Source organism: Narcine bancroftii, chromosome 4 (assembly GCF_036971445.1).
Source record: "Narcine bancroftii isolate sNarBan1 chromosome 4, sNarBan1.hap1, whole genome shotgun sequence".
Lineage (NCBI taxonomy): Eukaryota > Metazoa > Chordata > Chondrichthyes > Torpediniformes > Narcinidae > Narcine > Narcine bancroftii.
Window position 1 is genome coordinate 50,146,562 of NC_091472.1, and position 24,722 is coordinate 50,171,283.

The 24,722-nt window shown below is 39.6% G+C and overlaps 1 protein-coding gene and 1 long non-coding RNA gene across 3 annotated transcripts in view; one reads left to right on the plus strand and one right to left on the minus strand.

Annotated features, from left to right (window-relative positions):
- Positions 1 to 24,722, minus strand: part of tgfb2 (transforming growth factor, beta 2) — a 76,004-nt gene that overhangs the window by 12,414 nt on the left and 38,868 nt on the right. For both annotated transcript variants that reach the window (XR_011355697.1, XM_069931265.1), the window contains exons 3-4: positions 3,394 to 3,526; positions 3,159 to 3,269 (exon numbers count right to left, since the gene is read on the minus strand). Coding sequence is in view for 1 of the 2 variants with exons in the window: in XM_069931265.1 (XP_069787366.1) it covers positions 3,159 to 3,269; positions 3,394 to 3,526 (244 nt within the window). In the remaining variant the exon portion in view is untranslated. The remainder of the gene's footprint in view (positions 1 to 3,158; positions 3,270 to 3,393; positions 3,527 to 24,722) is intronic.
- Positions 1,957 to 22,843, plus strand: LOC138760552 (uncharacterized). Its single transcript, XR_011355698.1, has 5 exons — positions 1,957 to 2,061; positions 7,400 to 7,560; positions 11,378 to 11,503; positions 13,606 to 13,726; positions 21,344 to 22,843. It is a non-coding gene; the product is annotated as an uncharacterized lncRNA (long non-coding RNA).

The window sequence follows — 24,722 nt, forward strand, 5'->3', positions numbered from 1 at the left end:
TCATCCAGTCAAGATAATTTCTTGGATACATTGAATTCTATCTGCTTGTTTCTTTAAGTAACAAGCAACTACAGAAGAACATATGAAATAGGAGCAGGAGTAGGCCAGCTGGCCTATCAAGCCTGCTCTGCTATTCAATTAGATCATCTCATCTCCCTTAATTCCACAACTATGTAAAAAAATCTATCCAACCTTGTCTTAAATATATTTACTGAGGTAGCCTCCACTGCTTCAATAGGCAGTGAATTCCATAGATTCACCACCCTCTGGGAAAAGCAATTCCTCCTCATCTCTGTTCTAAATCTACTGTACATAAGAAGAGCATCATGGAGGGCAAAGTGAGATCTCAGCTCAATCTGGGCAGGTCAATGAAAAAGGTAAGTGTGTGGCGGCACACTTTCTCATGGCGAGAGAGTGGTGGGGCAGCCTTGAGTAGATGACGCCATCAGGGTTTCTCCCTGCCTCAAGTCTCCTGCCCAGCGTGCACCTGGGGCAGCGATTATGATGTCACCGCGCACGCTGTGACTCAGCTCATGGTGCCTTTAAAGGGGCGTGCACTGAATTTGAATAAAACAGTCATTATCGACTTTCAACGTGGTGGCTGAGTCTTTCTTAAATACACCTCTGCAAGGTGTATTTAATCAATGGAAAGCTTTTATCAATCAACTGAAAGGAACACTGACTATCACATCGACAAATGAGATGGCTTATTGCTATAGGACAATGCTTTCATCAACCCACCCACCAGTAGGTTTACAATGGCCAATGTTATTATCTCAAGGATTGAATCATCTAGCACCTTGGTCTGTATGATTCAAGATACTCTGTAGTTTTAGATTCAGTACTTTGAAATATCTCTTTCAGATCAGTATTTATCTTAGACTGTCTACAACAACTCCTTAGGGGAGTGTGCATTTTCAACCGTTATTATTTGTTGTTTTTTAATTGTAACCAAATAAAATGGATCATGGTTGAAAGGATATATTTCTTATTTGTTCTGATAATGCACAGAAAAAAAAACTATCATATTAATGAAATGAGGAGTCTATTCAAGAGGTTGTTGGTTCTCTCCTATTTAAATTTATTATGCTTTTATATAATTCCTGATTCCCATCCAGTGGGTATGCATACCAGTGAGAGGTGTAGACTCTGCATGTAAATGACAATGAACTAGAAATGAAACTTAAGCTCCTCAGTAATTGATGGTAGCATCCTAGAGGTTCCATTTACACCAGCATTCCAAGACAACAAACCTGACACCCTCTCAGATTAATGACTCTGAGGAACCAGGCAATAAGAGATAGATAAAACTTAAATGTCTACTTTTTTACTGTACCACTAATTTGGTTTTTATGTCTAGGGATTTTTTTTTTAGCAGTTACTCACAAACAGAAGTACCCCAAACTGGCAGGCCATTTTCAACCATCATCCTGTTTCTATCAATTCCTGGTATGTCATGTTGCTGTCTGATGCACCTAACTTCCATGCACTCAAGCAGAGGGAGGCCAGGAAAAGCAGCCCATTGTCCCTGGTACTAGTCTTTCTTTCAAGATAACTCATCACCCCAAATTTAGGATGACCTGAAATGGGTAAAATCCACCATTGATGAGGTAACACAATATGTGCTCAGAATTCTCAAGGGGAGTGCCATAGCAACACCTCAAACATAAGTAAACCAGAGCTCATACATCTATGGGTTTTCAATTCTATTGCTGCCTCAATGATTCTCACTGCTTCAGTTCTCATTTCACAAATTGATTACATGAATGAAAAGCCACAGTTCAAAGGGCTTAGATTTTTTTAAAATTGGATTTTGGTATCACACTGATAACTAAAATAATAAAAATCTAAAGATTCAATGTAACATTACTGTGAAATTCCATAAATATGACCTAATCAAGGTCTGTTAACTTAAGGAATCTCTGGAATGCTTACTGTTTTCAGTAGCAAGATCCATTTTTCCAGCAACTGTAAGGAACTTTACTGAAGTGGTGTGCTAAGTGCAGTTACTTCTGCTCAAAGTCCTGAAATCCAATGGTGGTCCAGCAATGATAGCAGAAGGTCAGGTGAATACAATGGAGATTTAAGAAGGAACAAACAAACATAAGTTTTGAAGCATTGTTCAGCTGTAGTTTGGGTATGAATGCAGTAACGTTTTTAGTGTTTTTATTACTGGTACTGGGTCCTCTTAAACACAAGATCAGTGCAATCTTTATGGATATTACTTGGGTACTGGACCACTTTCTCATGACTGTGAAGTGAAATAATTAATTCATTAGCTTAGCATTAGTGGAATTGTAATGCCACGAAGAGCTAAACAATTAGTATGTATCAAAGAAACAGACATTGTAAGAGGAATGATAACCAATCAGAAAAAATATTTTCATTAGCTTAACTTTTGATCTCACAGTCACCAAACCAAAAACATTTTTAAAATAATTATCCATTTCATTTTTAAGAAGTTATAGCTGCTGACATTGGAAAATGAATGTCCTCTTCCCAAAATGGTTACAAAATCAATATTTGGAGAACTTCATGAAACTTCTAAGCTACACAAATGATATGTTTTAAAAATGCATGTAAATGTCAAGAATATTTTGGTATCAAGAGAATTCCCTCTGTGGTTTCATTCTGCCTGATCAGAATGTGATAAGGAACATTTTGAAGTCATTATTCTTAAATGTTGCTTTTTCTATAAGAAATTCAAAGTATTTTAATGAATGCCCATAAAGGAGGTAGCTCATTTCAGTTACAAGTAGCACCAACGAGAGAACTTTCATGATCTGGGTCTTTTGTTATTGCCCTAATCCTTCATCGTTAGTTAGATTCAAACTGAAAAAAACACACACACACACATCCACATTTGTCTTCCTGTCTCAATCCAAGTACTCTTGAGTAACAATTGTATCAATGTCTCCCTATACTCATCATTGACATTTTTGATCCATGTTAAATTCAAAGTTTTAATTACCATAGAATATGGTTGTGCCATTTGATCTTCTAATTCTGCAATCTTAACTGACTACAGTAGTTCAACAGCAAAATAAATGGCAAAACCTGAGGCAAAACACAATGGCCCAAAGATACGCTATCCAGAGAATCATGAGGTGGCAAGGGCTTTGACAGGCAAAACTGTTTAAAAAAAAACATTTATTTACCTGCAAATTTGGCTTCCAGCTCTTCACTCTTATTTGGTATAATGTAATTATTTGAAGGCACAAATGTGCAACAAGGACAATGTAGACTTATTTTAAACCCAAGGTTTTTTTCTGCAAAAGATGAAATATTGAACTCTTTAATGTACTTCACTGCACACCTTTTAAAGATACTCTAAAAAGTACATCATCTTGGAGAATATTAACATTTAAATTGAAATAAATCACAAAACTTTACCTCGATCGTGTAACCATTCATTTACTGTCTTTGTAACATCAAAGGACAACCATTCCCCTTCAGTTCTCGTTCGCACTACTTTACTGTCAATATACCGATGACTTGGAGATGAAACTTCTTTATGCTTTAGAATCTGAGAACAAAAATGCAGCAAAGATAAATTAAAAACTGGTCTGCCTTCAGCCAACCTCATCTTGCCTTGAAAATCAAATGCCATGATCATAAATATGAATAGAGGAAAGTGAGATTCTCAGCCAATAGTTGAAATGTTGTATAAAGTATAGTTTGAATAAAATATGCAGTAGAATTATGGAGTTATTGTGATCACAGGTTGTGAATATGGGAAGACAACTATGAAGAACTATTTTTGAAAGGACAAATGTAAAAAAGTGATATTTGTGACTTGTTGAAGTATGTTTGAAACTGTGGGAAACATAAGGTGAATATTGGCACCGCAGTTGGCATAGGGGTTAGTGTAACAACTTTACAGCTCCAGCGACTGGGACCAGGGTACAAATCCTGTGCTGTCTGTAAGGAGTTTGTACATTCTCCCCGTGTCTGCATGGGTTTTCCCCAGGAACTCTGGTCTTCTCCCACTGCTCGAAATGTACTGGGGTGTAGGTTTATTGGATATAAATTGGGCAGCACAGACTCGTGGGCTAAAATGGGCTTTTACCGTGAGGATATCTAAATTTAAATTAAAAAAAAAGAACTGGGATGCAGATCAGTCATAAAATTGCTAATTACATGTGTTACTCTGTCTTCCATTCACTTCTACATTTTGTGTTGAAATACAATTTAACCTGAGTAGTTCTGACCTTGATGGATTTATTTATTCCTCTTTGTAAAGTTTCCCACTTTCCTCAGGATGGCTCATTCCTTTTTTACATTTTGGGCTTCGGAGAGAAATGACTCTCTTCATCCTACTTGCTAGATAGTGCTAAAGAGACTGAATAGGACTTCTGTATTCTGCCATCACATTAAAGCATTATACGTCTTTGGCCTAGTATGTTCCTTACCTGTTAACTCAAATTGTTCATTAAATGCTCAAGGGAAACTAGCTCAAGATATCACTTCTCATATACCTCTCCCCTCCATCAAATTAATTTATACCTCCCACTGACTGGGAAAAAACAGTCAACATATTAAAGGACTCATCCCACCCGAACAACACTCTCTCCCCTCTCCCCCCTCCCCCAACCGCCAACCCCCCATCCCCCCTACCCTCCCACGGCTGGGAACAGGATTCACGAATAAGAGATCGTGCAGATTAGTAAATATGCAGACGATACTAAGATAGGTGGAATAGTGGATAATGAAGAAGGTTTTCAAGGATTGCAGAGGGATTTGGGCTGCTTAGAAAAGTGGGCTGAAAAATGGCAGATGGAATTTAATGCTGATAAGTGTGAGGTGCTTCATTTTGGTAAGAAGAATCAGAATAGGACATACGTGGTAAATGGGAGAGCATTGAGGAATACAGAAGAGCAGAAAGATTTAGGAGTGACGGTACATCGTTCCCTGAAGGTAGAAACTCACATGAATAGGGTGGTGAAGAAGGCTTTTAGTATGCTGGCCTTTATCAATCATTGCATGGAATATAGGAGTTGGGAGGTGATGTTGAGATTGTATAAGACGTTGGTGTGGCCTAATTTGGAGTTCTGTGTGCAGTTCTGGTCGCCTAATTAGGAAGGATATAAACAGAGTGGAGAGAGTGCAGAGAAGGTTTACCAGAATGTTACCTGGGTTTAAGCATCTAGAGTATAGGGAGAGATTGGACAGATTGGGTCTTTATTCTTTGGAGCGTAGAAGGTTGAGAGGGGATTTGATAGAAGTATTTAAGATTATGAAAGGGTTAACTCAAGATTCAAGGACAGTTTCTTTATTGCTAATTTCTAAATTTACCTCACAAATGTAAAACTATGTTGTCTTTGCCCTGCACTAACAGATCTCTCTATGTAGCTCTGCACTTGCTCTACTGAATATGAAATAGACTGATTGCAAAACAATCTCTATCATTGCATATTGGTAAATATGACAATGAATTCGAACGGTGCATGCCACAGATTTCAGATTTATTGTCAGAACATACATGACATCACATACAATCCTGAGATTTCTTTTTCCTGTCGGAACAGCAGAATTACCACTAATTGGTAGTGCAAAAAATAAACTGCACACAGCATAAAAATGTAAACCAATAAAATAACTGTAAACACATAACAAATGTAAACAGCTAACTGTACTATACAGAAAGAACAAAGAAAATCAATAAAGTTCACAAGTAAAAGTCCTTAAATGAGTCTCTGATTGACTTTGTCGTTGAGGAGTTGGATGGTGGAGGGGTAGCAGCTGTTCCTGAATAAGGTGGTGTGAGTCTTGTGCCACCTATACCTCTTTCCTGATGGCAGCAGCGAGAACAGCTGGGTGGTGTGGGTCTTTGACAATTGCTGCTGCCCTCCAACGGCAGCATTCTCAATAGTGGGGAGGGTTTTGCCTGTAATGTCCTGGGCTGTGTCCACTTCCTTTTAGAAGGCTTAACACTCAGGGTTATTGGTGTACCCATCCAGACCGCCATTCAGCACACATTTCCACCACACCTCTGTAGAAATTTGCCAGGGTTTCTGGTGTCATACAAAACCTCCACAAACTCCTGAGGAAGTAGAGTCACTGATGTGCTTTCTTCACGAACCTGTAGGTGTGTTGGGTCCAGGAAAGATCCTTCGAGATAGTGACTCCCAAGAACCTAAAGTTGCTCACCCTCTCCACCTCTGATCCCCCAATAATCACTGGATTGTCTACCTCTGGCTTTCCTTTACTGAAGTCAAACAATCTGCTCCTTAGTTTTGGGGACATTGAGTGCGAGGTTGTTGCTGGTGCATCATTCAGCCAAGTTTTTAATCTCCCTCCTGAATGCTGAATCAACACATATAACGCTAATGAGTTTATTGTCATCTATTGTACATTGTTCAATGTCGATGTGCTGCAGCAGAACAGGAATTGTGTAAAAAAATACTGAATTAAAAAGAGACAGTAAATACAAAAGAGTAGATCTAGATAAAAAAACAAATATTCACAGTAAATATATTCTCAGGATCCTCCTACTGTCCATCTCCAAATTGGGTGATGATATGGCCTGGAAAATGAATAAAACCTGATGCTGGAATATGAAACAAAAGTAGTTATGCTGGAAGAACTCAGCTAGTCAAAAACCATCTATGGAAAGAGGTTAACCACACTCTGCTGTTGAACCTCAGTGGTCAAGCAACATCAGGATCAGTGGGAGAAAAAGAATAGTTAATTTTCAGCTAAAACCCTTTATCGAGACACTGGGACAAAGTTTGATCCACAAAGTTTTGTTCAACACAGTACGTTGAGATTCCAGCATTTGCAATCTCCTGTGTGTGTGGGTCAATGGAAAAGGGAACCAGGAATATGGGTCTGACTAGAGCAAAGAAGGAGGCTGCAGACAGACACATCAAAATGGGAATGGGATTGAGCATTAAAGTAGCAAGCAACAGGAAGGTCAAAATCACCCCTGAAGACTGAGCTCGTCACATGTACATTTAAGCTTAATGGAGAATACATATTATATCCCTGCTTTCTTCACTATACTATTTTGAAAACCTGCCAAGATGTTGCAACATCTTTGGAGAGACTCATTGTGAAAATCTTTGGATGTCAATTACAGTGGGGGATTTGCATAAAATTTTCTCTTTGAGTTGCGCATAATAAGAAATGTAATTACGCCTCATTGCAAGATGGTATTTTCACATGAGTAGGATTTTATCAAATTCTGTATATTTCCACTATTTGCATCACGACTTTAAACATATAAATAAGGAATACATTCATAAAACAATATTAACAGTAATATTCTACTAATCTGCCTATTGCTTGGAGTGAAAATGGTTCATACATCATTTGAAGGACTCTGAAAACAGGAGAAAATCCCTCTGTTGGTTACACTTCAAGGCAGAGAGCTCACTCTGGGTTTCTTTTATTTCAGATATCTTTACTGCAGCCTTTCCTTTCATCAATCAGCAAGAGTCCATCTAACACATTTCAAGGATTCAGCTTGCCATCATTAACTCTAACTTGTTTGGTTGATTCTGAACTGGTCAATGATTCTGCTCTCTACTTCCTTGTCTGACAAGGAAAATTTGTATGGTAAGTGCTTTTTGTTTTATGTTTGCACACAATATTTTGAAACATGGACATGGGGTCTTCAAATAATGGTGCAACACTTATTGCTGATTATAGTTTGTAATACAAAATGACACTCTACCTAAAACTACAGGAAAATGAGCAGAACGTCCAAGTTAGGGATTTGAACTTGCAAGGAGGGGAAAATACATCTTGTTGGAATACTTCTCATTTGAATGTGATAAAGAACATTATTAATGATTCAGGAACTTTCTTTGCAAAGTTATTACTAGGTGTCCCTTCTGACGGTAAGAATTTCCCAAGTTAAAAATGGTTTTACAGTATAGTGAAGTTATAGTTAATTATTTCAAAGCTAATTGTCAATTATGTGCATTGAAGTCCTGCAGCCTATTGCAGGAATTAGTGTGAGAATTGCATTTCTTCATGAATTAGAGCAATAAAACTCTATAAAGGCTCTTTGTCTTCTGTTACACGTCAATGGGATATGAACAGAAGCCAGAGGAGAATTGGCAGCAATTTGTCTCAGGGCTTTTCTGGCAAAGTCTGCACCAAGTGGAACATCCACCTCTATGATGCAAGGTAAAAGGGGAAGAGCTGGAGATGAGATAGAGTTACCTTAACAACATGTGTTTTGGCTTTGCCAGTTCCTTCAGTTTCTGGTTCTTAGCCCAGCTGTACCACCCCATCCATAATGCTTTAGCTAGTGTGAATCTCCAGTCCATCCCACTTTAACTGTTGTACCTCTGGCAGCTCCTCGCTTTTAGATTTTGAACAAACAGTGACAAGAAGTTGGTGATGGCAATGTTTTAAATAAACAGTTTCAGATAAAAACATAGAATATTACAGCACTGAAAACAGGTCCTTTGGCCTTTCTAGTCCACGCCGATCCATTATTCTGCCTAGTCACACTGACCTGCACCCAAACCATAGCCCTCTATATCCCTCCCAACCACGTACATGTCTAAATTCTTCTTAAAAGTTAAAATTGAGCCTGCATTTACCATTTCAGCTGGCAGCTCATTCCATACTCCCACCACTCTGTGTGAAGAAGTTCCCTCTCATATTCACTCCTAAACTTTTCCCCTTTCACCCATAACCCATATCTGGTTTGCATCTCACCTAACCTCAGTGAAAAAAAGTCTACTTGCATTTACTCAGTCTATACCCCTCATAATTTAGTTTACTTCTATTAAATCTCTCTTCATTCTTCTATGCTCCAGGGAATAAATCCCTAACCTGTTGAACCTTTCCCTGTAACTCAGTTCATGAAGTCCAGGCAACATCCTAGTAAATCTTCTCTGCACTTACCATATAACCATAACCATATAACCGTTTACAGCATGGAAACAGGCCATGTCGGCCCTTCAAGTCCGTACCGGTTCTGATATCTTTCCTGTAGTTAGGTGACCAAATCTGCACACAATACTCCAACTTTGGCTCACCAATGACTTGGCAAACTTAGAGCAGGAAGTAGTTGGTTGCAGACAGGTAAGCATCTGCAAGTATGAAGTGAAGTTAGTGTTAGGAAAAAGAAAGAGAAAGAAGAGGCAAGAGAATAAGGATGTGAAGAGTCAATGAAAGGGGAATACTGTGTCACTCATGCTGGCTGTGAAAAGGAAAATAAAATCTGCTCAAATGGTGATAAAACAAAGCAAATCACATATCACACAGACCAGTGCTGCAATCTGAATGATTGCGACATATATCAACAACTTAGATAACTGGAAAAACAACCAACTGAAAAACCTCACAAAGATAAGCGTATACAGAGCCATTGTCATACCCACACTCCTGTTCGGCTCCGAATCATGGGTCCTCTACCGGCACCACCTACGGCTCCTAGAACACTTCCACCAGCGTTGTCTCCGCTCCATCCTCAACATCCATTGGAGCGCTTTCATCCCTAACGTCGAAGTACTCGAGATAGCAGAGGTCGACAGCATCGAGTCCACGCTGCTGAAGATCCAGCTGCGCTGGATGGGTCACGTCTCCAGAATGGAGGACCATCGCCTTCCCAAGATCGTGGCTCTCCACTGGCCACCGTGACAGAGGTGCACCAAAGAAAAGGTACAAGGACTGCCTAAAGAAATCTCTTGGTGCCTGCCACATTGACCACCGCCAGTGGGCTGATAACGCCTCAAACCGTGCATCTTGGCGCCTCACAGTTTGGCGGGCAGCAACCTCCTTTGAAGAAGACCGCAGAGCCCACCTCACTGACAAAAGGCAAAGGAGGAAAAACCCAACACCCAACCCCAACCAACCAATTTTCCCCTGCAACTGCTGCAACCATGTCTGCCTGTCCCGCATCGGACTTGTCAGCCACAAACGAGCCTGCAGCTGACGTGGACTTTTTTACCCCCTCCATAAATCTTCGTCCGCGAAGCCAAGCCAAAGAAAGAAAAAAAAAGAAGATATAATGTGGGAGGCATGATCAGTACGTTGGCAGATGATATAAAAAGTTGCGATGTTGTAGATAGTTTGGACAATTGTCTTATGTATGGCATGATAAAGGTCAGTTTAAAAATTGGGCAAAGCGATGGCAGATGGAATTTGGTCCTGACAAATGCAAAGTGATGCATTTTGGATGATCAATTAAGGATTGATGTATGTTATAGATGATACAGGTGATGAGAATGAACTTCGGATACAAGTCCATTGATTCTTGAAAGTGACTGCACAATTAGATAGGGTGGTGAAGGATTCCTATGGGATGTTAGCTTTTATCAGCTGTAGCACAGAACATAAGAGTTAAGACATCACGTTAAAAAGACTGGTTCAGCCAGACCTGCAATGCTGTGTGCAGCTCTCCTTGCCAGTCTATAGGAAGTATGAGATTGTGTTGGTGAGGGTGCAGTGGAAGTTCACCAGGATGTTGCCTTGGATTGGAATGTTTCAGTTAGGAAAAGAGATTGGATGGGGTGGATGTCTCTTCCCTGGAGTGAAGGAGGCTGAGGGGATATGTGATAAGATGTTCACAAAATTATGACGGAATAGATTTGATAAATTGTAATAATCCTTTTCTCTTGGTGGGAGAATATCTAAAACAAGAGACCATAGGTATAAAGAGAGAGACAATTGGTTGAGAGAGTCTCTGAGTCGGGGGGGATTTTGTTACACAGATGATGCTTGGAATTTGTTTGGAATGTACTTCCTAAGCTGTTGGCAGAGGCATGCATTCTCACAACATGGAAGAAGCATCTAAACATGCACCTCAGTTGCCAAGGCAGAGAAAACTCTGGATCAAATGTGGGAAACTGGAAGTTATAGATAAGAACAAAGTGATTGACTTCACAAAAAATTGAAAGCTGACATAGCTGAATTCAATGGCTGTTAAGGAAGGAGGGCACATAAAGTACAATCATGGCTTCATTCACTTGTCGCGTCAAATAAAGTCAACCAGATTCCCACCAATGGGCACAGGACTAACATGTTGGAATTGGGTGTAAAATATTAGCAGTTCTGTAAGTGTCTGTAAATCTGGGATTCCTGTGAAATCAGTGAAGTACCAAAATTTCTTGTTACTCTTCACCAGGGAATGTGCTCACAGAACCTGCCTCAGGTTAGAACAATGGCTATTCATTTGAAGATATTTGAGAACATATAATTCCATTAATGTTTTTTGAAAAAAAAACTTAAAAGTTTTTATTTGGTTAAAATTGTTTAAGATATTATAACTTTATTATTATTAACATTTGAAAGTTAAAATGTTGAATATCATATTCTAAATTATTTCATTTTGTTTCATGGTCTTGGAATGTGTATGAATATCCCTGGGAGAGAAAATTAACCAACTGTCAATATTTTTTCTGCTATTTTGCAGGGGCTTACGTGACATAATTGAATTAGAAAGAAATCCCTGATTGCAATCATGAACTTCCCCAATAGTATTTTTTTCTGGATTTAACACATGAACAAACTGACCGTCCACATCATTCCGCTGTTTCTGGTAATCCATCAACTGTATGGCTAATTTTGTTTAACCATTGGCACGGGAATAAAAAAAAAATAAAAACAAAACAGCAGATGCTGGAAAACAGTAAAATCTCAAAATGCTGGAAACACTCAGCAGGACCATCAGCATCTGCAGAAAGAGAAACTGAGCTAACAGTTCAAGTCCAAGTTCCTTAGTAAGAATCTGGAATGACTTCAAATTGGCGTAAATCTTTACTGAAATTCAGAAAGACCATTTAAGACCCATAAAATGGATGGACAAAGAAAACAAACAGTGAAAGAGTTAATTCAGTACATGAGATCTCTCAATAGAAGAAAAATACGACTTCAATGTAAGCCTGGTTTCTATTTCAGCAAGCATGGGATTTGCTATATATGGGTAAACAGTGTAAGTGCTGGTGTAGCAAGATTTATGTTACTCGTACCTCCCAACACTCGCATCGCTTATCCATATTCTTAATGTTTCACCACCCAGAGTTATCTTCAGTTGCTGAAGAAAAATAGTATTCTATTTAAAGATTTTTCATTTTTATCTTTCACACACACACACACACACACACACACACACACACACACACACACACACACACACACACACACACACACACACACACACACACACACACACACACACACACACACCCCCTCTCTCTCTCTCTCTCTCTCTCTCACTCTGTTCTGATTCTGTACCCTTTTTTTCCTCTCATGACAACGCGGAGAACCATATTGAAGAACACTTAAAGTACAAGTCAAATAATGAAATGTCCAACTAACAACTGATTCGGCATTTCTTTTTGGATATTAGGCAAAACATCTGGTCGGCAGACAGTGTCTGTAACAGCAGTAGTCCAAGAAACCAGGGTTCATTTTCTTATTCAAGAATGGCAAACAGAATTTGTACATGCAGCTGACGACTAAAGCAACAATTTTAAGGGAAGTGTAGCATTATTTTCTTGTTCCAGCTTTTCTTCCAGTCATTTTTCTATTTTCCATTTCCTCTCCCACAGTCTGTTCCAGTTAAGCAAAGTGGGCAAGTCCACACACATGCACATGGTCAAATATTTTTTTTTAAATTGTTTCCCTCTATTTTTAAAATAGCTTTGTTCAGGAAGCTTATGAAAAGGGGAAAGCAAATAGAAGAAATATCTTACAACTTTACAAAATATAGAAGTTCTTGGAAAGAATAAAATAATGGTGTTGGCATTGTGATAGGCTGGAGCTCTCCCGTTTATTTTTCTCATAAATATTGTACTTCCTATTGCTGAAATTGTTCTCTGATCTAGAAAATATTCTGCCTCCAGGGGACAAGGGAGCAATGGACTGAGAATGTACTTGTAAAAACAATTTTTGGTTTATCTCAAACACACAGGTGTTTGGATTGCAAGTCTGGCTTTGGCCCTTATCCTGCTTGCTTTTTGGCCAATGGTCCCACTAGGAACCTTAGATGATCTTCTCCTCACTGGACAGCTTGTTAACCTGTACATTGAAAGGTATATCTCAGAAATAAGCTGCAGGTCAGCTCCACTACCAAACTCACCACCAAGAAGTGCTGCAGGGCACTGATTTACTTCACTTCAACTTGACTCCAGGGTAGAGTATGACCACCCCTGACTGAAAAGCCAAGTGATTTATTTAAAGAGAACCTGGAAGGACTTAATGAGCCAGGGAGCATTCAGTCAACATTTTGGGTCAGGACCCTTTCTCAAGACTGAGGTGAGGAATAGTAAGTGTGAAATGGAGGGGTGGAAGAGGCTGGAGAGAGGCCAAGACGTAATAGGATACTGGAGAGTTGGGAGAGCTGGCCCTCTTGATAAATGGAGAGCAGGAAGTTAAATAAACTTTCTGCCCCTCATGATAATTTAATTTTAAAAGCAATACAGCTTGGTAACAGTCTCTTCCACCCCACGAGACCGTGCCCCCATAAAATCAAGGATAAATAGTAATTTAGTAAATTTGAACATTAAATAAACTAGATGATTGTCCACGCCTGAGCATAAATGACATCACTTGTGGCTATATCAGCAGCTTCTTGAATATGGCGAAAATAGTAACTGCACAAGCTTTTCAGTTTTACACACTGAAGCTTTCATCTTCCAGATTGTGAAGAGGTGCAGCAGTGTCTCGGTCTGTTGGGTGGAACGATGGAAGACTGAAAATGGGAGGAACAGGAAGGTGAAACACCATAAAAACATCTTGAAAAAGATGAGGACATGCTCAGGTTAGAGAACATGGAGTGGATTTCATTCATTTGCAAAAAAAGGGGATGAGAGATTTTATAATGTAATTTCAGTCAAATAGAAAAGACACATATTGTATTGAATCATTGGGTATCGAGCAGAAATTCAGATATCCAGAGACAAAGAAAGAGACCACAAATTATTATCTTAATTCATTATCACTGTGTTTAATATTTTTCCTTTAAATATTCATTTCTGTATTTAAAGGTCACATGTTTTTGCATTTACTAACTGCAAAAATGTTATTATTGGCCTCTGTATCTATTACTTTTGGCATTGTTAGAATATGGGAACAGGAAAGTGCTATTACAGTATTAGAAGGGCTTGATGGTTGGTATTAACACAAAGCCTGTGCCGTGCTTTCCATGAAAGTCAACAGATACTCAGGAACTGCTCCAATGAAAAGACCAGCTCAATAATTAGAAGACAAGAAGGAGTAAAAGAACTCGGTTATGCAGTTGGGAGTACAGGAGGGAGATGGAAAACTTGGCTAAATGGTGTACCAACAATAACCTCGCACTCAATGTCACCAAAACCAAAGGAGCTGATCATTGACTTCAGGAAAGGAAAACCAGAGATATACAATCCATTGATCATTGGGGAATCAGAAGTGGAGAGGGTGAGCAAATTTAAGTTCTTGCAAGTTGCTATCTCGGAGGATATTTCCTGGTCCCAGCACACTAATGGCATCGTGAAGAAGCACATCAGCACCTCTACTTCCTCAGAAGTTTGTGGAGGTTTAGTATGACACCAGAAACCCAGGCAAATTTCTACCAATGTGTGGTGGAAAATGTGGTGCCTCTCTGCATCATGGTCTGATGAGGGGACATCAATAACCCTGAATGTAAAGCCCCCCAAAAGGTAGTAGACACAGCCCAGGACATCACTGACAAACACTCCCCACTGTCAAGAACATTTACAGGGAATGCTGCTTTTGAACAGTAGCAACAATCATCAAGGATCCACAGCATCTCCCAGCACATGCTCCGTTCTCACTGTTACCATCAGGAAATAGGTATAGGTATAGGTGCTGAATTTTGAGCATGGGAAGATTCTAGCTGTAATCTAATTGATGTTTGTAGGGAGAGAGGGGGAACAGACATAGTGGTGGATCCAAGCTCTCAGTGCTTAAGAGGATCATTCATAGTCATCCTGCAGCCATGTAGTGCAGAAATCAAGACTCACACCACCAAGTTCAGGAACAGCTGGTACACCTCCACTACCAGACTCCTCAACAACAAACTCAATCAGGGTCTCATTTAAGGACTCTTACTTTTGCACTTTATTGATTTTCTCCTCTCTCTCTCTGTATTGCACAGTTAGTTTGTTTATATTTCTTTATTTACATGTGATGTTAAGTACAGTTTATTTTTGCTCTACCAATAAGTGGTAATCCTGCCTCGTCTGCAGGAAAAAGAATCACAGGGTTGTAGGTGATGTCATAGATATACTCTGACAAGAAATCTGAAATCTGAAGTGTTGTGGCCTGCAGGGCCAGGGGCTTGAGAGTGGAAGGTGGGATTATTTGAGGAGTTCTTTCTCAACTGGTACAGACACAGTAGGCCACTTGATTTCCTTCTGCATCATGAATGCATTTCAATTTCTGTGATTCTTTGCAAGTACAAAATCAATAACACACACGTCAAGCACCATATGTAGAAAACAACTCAGAGGGTACGTCTTAAAATCACAAAGAACTTAAAGAACCACATTCCTCCCCCATTATACAAAATTGCCTAGTCTAATCGCTTAGTAGTTAAACTGACATGGTGCTGGGAGGGCTATGTGGTCTATCAGTAAGAAGACATACATTAGGCTAGGTCCAGAACTGTTTACAAATAGTTTTGATGTATGTGCTCTTTTTAAATATTACTGCTTGTGCTTCCCCATTTTAAAAAAATGCAACTTATTTACAACTTACTTGTGTTTAGCGGTGGAATTTTGAGCATGGGAAGATTCTAGCTGTAATCTAATTGATGTTTGTAGGGAGAGAGGGGGAACAGACATAGTGGTGGATCCAAGCTCTCAGAGCTTAAGAGGATCATTCATAGTCATCCTGCAGCCATGTAGTGCAGAAATCAAGACCACACACATAACCTAAACAGAACACTATCTGTGCCTGAGTATGTCATTTGTTATAAGATAATATATACCTGCTGGTGAATTATGAAGTATTCCTGTACTTCTTAAGCTCCAGGTTCAGCATTCTACACACTCTTTCTTTCTATGCCTCATGGTGTTGAAATCAACTCATCACACTTTCTCCCTGTCTAACTCATGTTTTTCCAAGGTATCTGATTGTCTGATTGGATCTGTCAATTGTCTTTCATCCCTTAATCTTCATTCCTCTTTCATCCACATACTTTTAAAATCTAATCTTTAAGATATTTACAAACTTGACTTATTTTGTGTTCTCTCCTATGCAGCTTAATCTTCGTGGTTGATTGTTTCTCAGGTTTTATGATAATTTTTTTTAAAAATCCAATTTAGAAATTTGATTTGTTTTAATCTTTTTTTTTCTTTTCTTCTTTTCTTTGGCTTGGCTTCGCAGACAAAGATTTATGGAGGGGGTAAATGTCCACGTCAGCTGCAGGCTCGTTTGTGGCTGACAAGTCCGATGCGGGACAGGCAGACACGGTTGCAGCGGTTGCAGGGGAAAATTGGTTGGTTGGGGTTGGGTGTTGGGTTTTTCCTCCTTTGCCTTTTGTCAGTGAGGTGGGCTCTGCGGTCTTCTTCAAAGGAGGTTGCTGCCCGCCAAACTGTGAGGCGCCAAGATGCACGGTTTGAGGCGATGTCAGCCCACTGGCAGTGGTCAATGTGGCAGGCACCAAGAGATTTCTTTAGGCAGTCCTTGTACCTTTTCTTTGGTGCACCTCTGTCACGGTGGCCAGTGGAGAGCTCGCCATATAACAGGATCTTGGGAAGGCGATGGTCCTCCATTCTGGAGACGTGACCTACCCAGCGCAGCTGGATCTTCAGCAGTGTGGACTCGATGCTGTCGACCTCTGCCATCTCGAGTACTTCGACGTTAGGGATGAAGTCGCTCCAATGAATGTTGAGGATGGAGCGGAGACAACGCTGGTGGAAGCGTTCTAGGAGCCGTAGGTGATGCCGGTAGAGGACCCATGATTCGGAGCCGAACAGGAGTGTGGGTATGACAACGGCTCTGTAAACGCTAATCTTTGTGAGGTTTTTCAGTTGGTTGTTTTTACAGACTCTTTTGTGTAGTCTTCCAAAGGCGCTATTTGCCTTGGCGAGTCTGTTGTCTATCTCATTGTCGATCCTTGCATCCGATGAAATGGTGCTTGAATGGAGCCTCTGAACCTTGGGATTTATCAGCAGCCTTAACAAATATTGGCTATTTTCAATGCACTATTAGCTCTTTCTTCTTTCGAGTACTGATTCTATAGTATCAACCAGCATTCCTCATGTCTGTATCAAGCAAGTGAAAATTGATGAAAGAGACTGATCAAATCTTGAGAACTCACAGCTGAGCCCAGTCATATTCATTCATATGTATTCCCAGCAGGAATCTCTAAGAAATTATGGAAGCTTCACCAAAATTGCCTTAATTCAACTTCAAGTTTATTGTCACATGTACTGAGGTGCAGTGAGAAAGTATGTTATGAGAGCAGTCCATGTAGACAACCCATACAGAGTAAATTAAAATACAGAGTACAGAGCTCTATAGAGATATCAGAGAGTATAAAACAAAAGAAACATTACTGGTGTGAAGTTCATTCAAGGAGCCTGATAATAACAGGAAAGAAACTGTCCTTGAACATGCTGCTACGTGATCTCGTGCTCATGAATCATCTTCCTAGAGGGAGGAGTGCTGAAGAGTGTGAAGCCAGGGTGGGGCGAGTCTTTTAATATGTTGGCTACTTTTCCAGGGCAATGGGAAGTAAAGATAGAGTAGATGGATGGAGCAGGATTTCTGTAATAGTCTGAGCTGCATTCACAACCCTCTGCAGTTTCTTGTGATCTTAGACAGAGCAGTTCCTGTTCAATGCAGTGATGTACCCTGATTGGATAATTTCAACAATGCATCTGAAGTTGTGGGATGCAGGTAACATGCCAAGTGTGCTCATGCTTCTGAGAAAGTAGAGGTGCTGATGTGCTTTCTCAGTCATTGCGCTGATGTGGCTGGACCAGGACGGGTCACTGGAGATGTTTAGTTCTCGGAAATTAAATCTGCCTATTATCTCCACCTCAGCACCATTGATGCAGACAGGAAAGTGAACCCCATCCCTCTCCAGAAGTCTATGACTGGCTCCGTATTTTGCTAATGTTGAGAGAGAGGTTGTTATTTTGACTCCATACCATTAATTCCTCTATCTCCCTTTACAGGGAGTACAGTAGGAAACTGAGAATGTAACACTGTGGAGCCCAAATGCCAAGGGCAATCATGGAGGAGGTGCTGTCACCAATCCTCACTAATTGCGGCCTGCAGGACAGGAAGTCATGGATCTAATTGCAGAGGAGATGCTGAGACTCATCTGATAGAGTTTGGGGATGAAATTAATTGGCATTATTGTGTTGAAGGAAGAGCTGTAGGCAATGAATGACATGGGTGCCTTTGTTGTTCCAGTGTTCCAAGGTTACGTGTAGGGCCATGGAGATGGTGTTTGCCATGGATCTGTTGTGGCAGTCACCAAATTCAAATGAGTTGGGGTTGGTTGTATGTCTGGAGTTAATATAGCCATGACCAGCATCTCAAAGCACTTCCTGGTGGTGGATGGTAGTCAAATGTGGCTGATCTGTCTTTATTTGATTAATATCTGCTTACTCATCTTATGGGAGGATTTTAACCTGTGAACAACTTGGTTAGTTTGATTTAGTAACACTGCAAACAATGAATTGAACTACCAAGCAATCAGAAAGTTATAATGCCATCATTCAGTATTTAAAAATCACTGACTACCAAAATGAATGTTGTTGGCCCATCCTGCATGTTTGCAGATTTGCATGTTTTTAAACATATGGATCAGAGCCCTGGAATATCTCACCAACACCACTATGGAAATTTTTTCACCAGAAGGACTGCATTGTTTTGAAAAGACAGATCACCGCCATCTTCTCAAGGTCTCAAGGAGGCCAATAAATGCTGGTTTACTAAAGCAGTTTAATCGATGTAAAAGGTCAATAAAGTCGAATGAATTAAAAGTGGATGTGGAGGAGCAAGAATGTCAACATTTCAATGAATCCTTCCCATAATCCAGTTCATTGACTTGCTTTATTTTTTGGTCACATTGCTTAAATCTTCTCATCTTATTCCTCCCTTTATGAAGTTTCTCAGGAAATGTTGTTGCATTACATTTGTCACATAACAATTAATGCTGTTTCAAAAGAAGAAGACAATATGTGGAGCAAATTCTTATTCTATGTTTTGGCACACACAGATATTCATGTGTTGGACCATCTGTCTTAAAAATATTTATCTATTTGTAAAAAATGTTTCCATTGCAGGGTCCTAAGATATACATAGATTTCCTGATATATAATATCCAGAAAGAAAATAAATTCCTGTTATTTCTAAGTGAATGATTCCACTGACGGCCAAGTCTGTGGCAGTAGGATGGTTATGGGAAGTGGGTTAGCTATCTGCATTCTCAAATAGGGAGGGGAGAGTCAGGAACATTATACTTTGAAAATTCGTTCTCCCTGTGTCTCCCTTTTGATGTGGTTATGTATTTTTTTTCAACCAAACCACACACTGAGAAATGAAATCTAAGTTCATTTACTGTCATTGCAGTGACAATAAGTACATTTATTCAGACTTATCTCTGCAACCTTCCTACTTATAGAACACCCAATGTGGTCTGGGATCTGAATAATACTCTTCTGCCAAAAAAAAGAATGTCTCCATTTGTTTGATCAATGCTGTGAGCTGAGATTTTTCATAAGCTCTAAATGGTTTTTAAATTGGGAAATATTTAGCTTTAGGAATTAAAGTTTTATATTCTCTTCCTGTTCTCACACATCCACATGTTATTATTGAATGTTACATAATTCAGTTTTACAACGGTTAAATCTCTGGCAAATTCACTTACACACCATAGCCACGTATGAATATTTGTGGCCGCTTGAGAATACAAAAGTTTGCCTTCCGAGAGCACAACAGAGCCAATTTTTTTCCCCCGATATGAATGGCGTTCCTGGCATTTCATTCTTACAACGCATGAGGACTAGGTCTCACAAGAACTGGAATGCAGTTCAGAAAACAAACGTGGAGCTGTTGAGCTGAAACTCGCATCAAGAATGAACCACTTTTTCCCTCATGAAAAGCCATCTAATATTAGCAAAGAATGAAATGCACAGTTAAGAAATTCTTATGGTTGACCTTCATCTAATCTGTTCCGTTAAATTTAAACATGCAAGTGATCAAAACGTTTTAACCTTGCACTTGAGATTCTTCATGGCAACGTTTCCTCAAGGAGAATTTCAAATAATTCTTTTATTTTGAAGTGAGAACATTTTATGAATCTGGTGAAAATTTTTGTTCAGATTTTCATTCTCGGTGTTTGGATTTACAGTCAACTACCAGTTAATTATGCACAGGAACAGGAATATATATGACTACATATTGCAGTTCTCTTACTGGATCTAAGAAATGCATGGGAGTAGGGAGTGGGTGGGGGGATGGGGGAGAGCACACGCTATTACATTAAAATTAAATCCAACTCCTACATCAGGGAGTCAGGCTTATTGGACAAAAAGATAGGGGCACAGCTTAGTTGAAGGATTATCTGTGGTATCTCTTTATTTCAGTGAAATAGATATGGGCAGACGAATGCATATGGTGCAGCATAGGGATACAAATGTACAAAGTAGACTACAGAAATAGTAAATTATTTTAATATATTTTGCTTACTTTCTTAAATAGAAACAGGATCCCAACATGTGTCAAATATCTCCTTTGGCTCAAGATGATCATCTGCATGGGTTTGGCTGGCATTGGGTAGCAATTATTTCATAGAAGCATTATTTTATCTGGACATGAGCAAAAGACGTCATGTTCAATAGCAACATTATTTTTTTAATGGGCTGCATTTAGAGTTGCTTTCAAGGGGCTCTTGAGTTCCTTATCTTCCTTTCCTGAACATATTGGATTTCAACCAGCTATTTGCATCCCCGTCAAAATAGCCAATCTTAATGTGCAACTTTTAGCAAGGTCCCAAAGACATGCAAAATAATTCACTCATATACACAATTTAGACTACAAATGAACTCACACCAATATCTCTTCATCTATATGGCTATAAAGGATTCGCAGAGTAGAGTCAGAGAAATTGTTTTGAACCTTTTTAGACAAAATTGAAACTTGGCTAGAATTTCTCAACTGAGGGGCTTCATATCGACTGTCGAATCAAAAGTAATACATTCCATAGGTTTTGAGTTTGTGATTAAAGTTTCTTTTATTAATGCCTCCTTTTTGACCACATCACAGTAATCCACTGAAAACTTGGACTTTAATTCAAATATTTGGTGCTGACTCTTCAAAATGTTTATGTTCTTGTTTCCCTTAGCTATGGAAAAGAAAACTATATCCCCTGTTATTAGTGCACGTGTCTAAGCCTGGAAATTTATTTCCACAGATGATCATTTGGTGTCACTGAAGAGGAAGCTAAAAACCACAGCAGAAACCTGAAAATTCTAAGATTGGGAACCATATGAGAACTACTGTACCCCATTGAGTTCATGCAATCTAAAAATAGACTTTAGATTAAACCCACTTCCCAGGTCTTGGATCACATCCTTGGAGTTCTCATCCAAGTAGTTTTCAAATGTGGTAAAGATTTTTGCTCCACCCTCACACCCTTTCATACCCATTATTCATTGGAGATTTCTCCTCCACCCCTTAAACCTCTTCATGGAGAAGATTTCATACCCTGTTATTCATTGAGAGATTTCTGATTCACCTCTCACACCCTTTCAGAGACTAGATTTCATACCCTGTTATTCATTGGGAGATTTCTGATTCACCCCTCACACCCTTTCAGAGACTAGATTTCATGCCCCATTATTCATTGGGAGATTTCTGATTCACCCCTCACACCCTTTCAGAGACTAGATTTCATACCCCTTTATTCGTTGAGCATTTTTTTTCTCCTTTCTGCCAAATAAACTAAATTCCTGCTCACAACAACTCCTCTTTCCCTATCTGTGTTGCCAGTCTCTGATTTTGTTTGAGGGTTCTTTGTTCTTTCTGTTTACTGTTTCATTGTCATAGATTATAGCATTTCATGGTATGGAAAATATAAGTTATAATAATGAGCTGCCAACTTGCATATTTCCTAAAAAGGAGGGTGCCACTTATTCCATTGCGTCTATGCCAGGCCTCGGTTCCCCATCAGTCCCGTGCCCCACCTGTAACCTATTATCTCAGCTGATACCCCCATATCTCTCCTACTGGCCACCTGCACAAAGGGTAGCTTACAAGCAGTTATTTAATATTTGAACTTGCACATCTTTGGGAAAAGGGCAGGGGAGGGGGGAACTGGAGCACAAGAAGAAACCCATGTGAGCACAGGAAGAATACACAAGTTGGAGATAAGAAGCAAACCCAGACAGGTCATTGCACCACCCGCAGCAGCGTCACGCCACCCAAACTTATGTTTAGCTGAACCATATCCCCACAAATAAGGCACTCCTGTATGTCATTTAGATCCAGCAGGCAGTTGCTGTACTGTAACTCAATAATACTCAACAGCTGCTGGCCTTGTATATGTAAAATTATCACATAGAATCCAAATAGTAAAAAGGCCATGGCTCCAGATCCTAGTAGGCAAAGTCAATAATGGTTGGAAAGAGGAAGTTCAGTACCTAGAAAGCTATCAGCTTCTCTGTTTATTTAGTATATGAATGATATTTGCTTCCTTCCACATAAGAAACTAATGGTCCAAAGAAGCAGACTTTCATTATGCATTTTAGACAAATGAAATAGATTAGGTCATCCCTTGCCAAATCCAAAGCCAGACAGCGGGTGGATTTGGGGCAGGAGAGAGCGTGGGATCATGGCTTGAATAATGAGACTCAATGTGTTACTGATGAAAAAAGCTTAATAAACTTAACAATTAATGGCTCCATATTATAAAATGCAGAAAGTACGGAAAATAAATGAAGCATATTTTTAAAATCAGACTTTTGATGTCTGGTTTATGTCTTAGAACTTTCTGGATAGCCCTCTCAAAAACAAGACCGTCTAATCTAAAACTATATGGGTGGCAACCCCAGCTTTAGAAACTGGGAAGCTCCACAAAAGGACAGCTGAGGGCATTTGAGAGAGGGGAACAAAAATATTTTAATACTGCAGTACATTCCACAAAGACAGCTGGGACAATGAAAAAAGATCTCGACAAAAAGAAGAATACACAGAATACGAACAATGAAATGGTCTGCAAAGAAGATGGGAATGGGCTTGCTGTGTGATCTGTACTCCTGGCCCTTCTTTAATTCAGGGACAACTGGCAGTCTGAAGAGCTGCGAGTCTGGTCTTGCAATTATTCAGCCAAGTGTCAGAGTGGCGAGACAGGACACACATGCCTCTGTTATATTTCTTCAGTGCTGGAATCAGTTCATGCCAATGTGGTGTGCACATGGAATACCTTTTCCACTATGGGTTGGAATTGTGTGCCAGAACGGACTGTCTGAGCCATTTTATAATCTTGATAAATGGTTGGCAAATCAATGGAAAGGCCTGGAAAACTGAACACAAGTGATGATGTGTTCTTTTGGTGACAATAACTGCCACATTCACTCCAAACACCTTTCTGCCTACTCCCCAATGTGAGCTTTAAAAGTTATTTAAATTTTGAAAGAACAATATGCCAGTGTGAACATCTCTATGATCTCCCAGCAAATGTGACTATAGAAACAGCAAACATAAAAAGAAAGGATTTTTGTCAAGTTAATACTATTTCTTCCAGGATATAGGTGTTGCTGGCAAGCCTAACATTTATTGCCCATCTCTAATTTCCTTTGAGAAAGTGGTGGTGAGCCACATTCTTGAAATGCTACACAGCACTCCTGTTGAGAGGGATTTCCAGGATTTATACCCAGCAATGAAGGACTGCTGATGTATTTCCAAGATAGGATGGTGTATAACTTGGAAGGGAACCTGCAGGCTATGGTGTTCTCATACACCTGAAATCTACAGTAGCAGAGGTCACAGGATTGGGAGGTAGCCAAGTAACATTTTGTTTGCAGTATATAGTGCAGCCTTTGTTGGTGGTGTTAGAGGAGATGAATGTGCAGGTGGGTGGTGATAGGGTCTTGATGGGATCAAGCTGTTGAGCTTCTCAAGTGCTGTAAGAGCTGCCCTCGTCTAGATAAATAGAGCATACTCCATCACATTCCTGTGCTGTACTTTATGGGTGGTGGAAAGAAGGACAGAAGTGTTATTTGATGTAGGATACCCAGTTACCGACCAGCTCTTGCAGCCAAAATATTTATGATCCAACTGAGATGTCAACCAAATGAGACCTCCCACCAAGAATTTAAGCAGGGGAAGTCTCAGCAATAATAATCGAGAATATTTGATTTGACTCCTGATACACGTGTTATTTGCTGTTTATCATCTTTTGCCTAACTAATGCCAGCAGGAATGGTCGCCATCATTTGCTCCAAAGTTGCAAATGGGCCTGAATCATCAGGCAAACATACTCACTTCCGTCATAATAAAAGGAAAGTCATTAATAAAACAGCTGAAGATGTTTGGAACTAGGGCACTAGTTGAAGAAACTCATGCAGTAAAGCCCTGGGACTATAATTTGTTACAATTGTAACCTTTGTGCAAGGTATAATTCCTACTCCTGGAATGGTTTCCCTTTAATGCCCATTGACTACAATTCTCCTCAATGTCTCAATAGGTCAAATGCTGCCTTGATATCAGGATGAATAAATCTCACCTTACCTCTAGAATTAAACTCTTGTGTCCATTATTTGAACAAAAAATGTATAAGATTTGGAAATGAA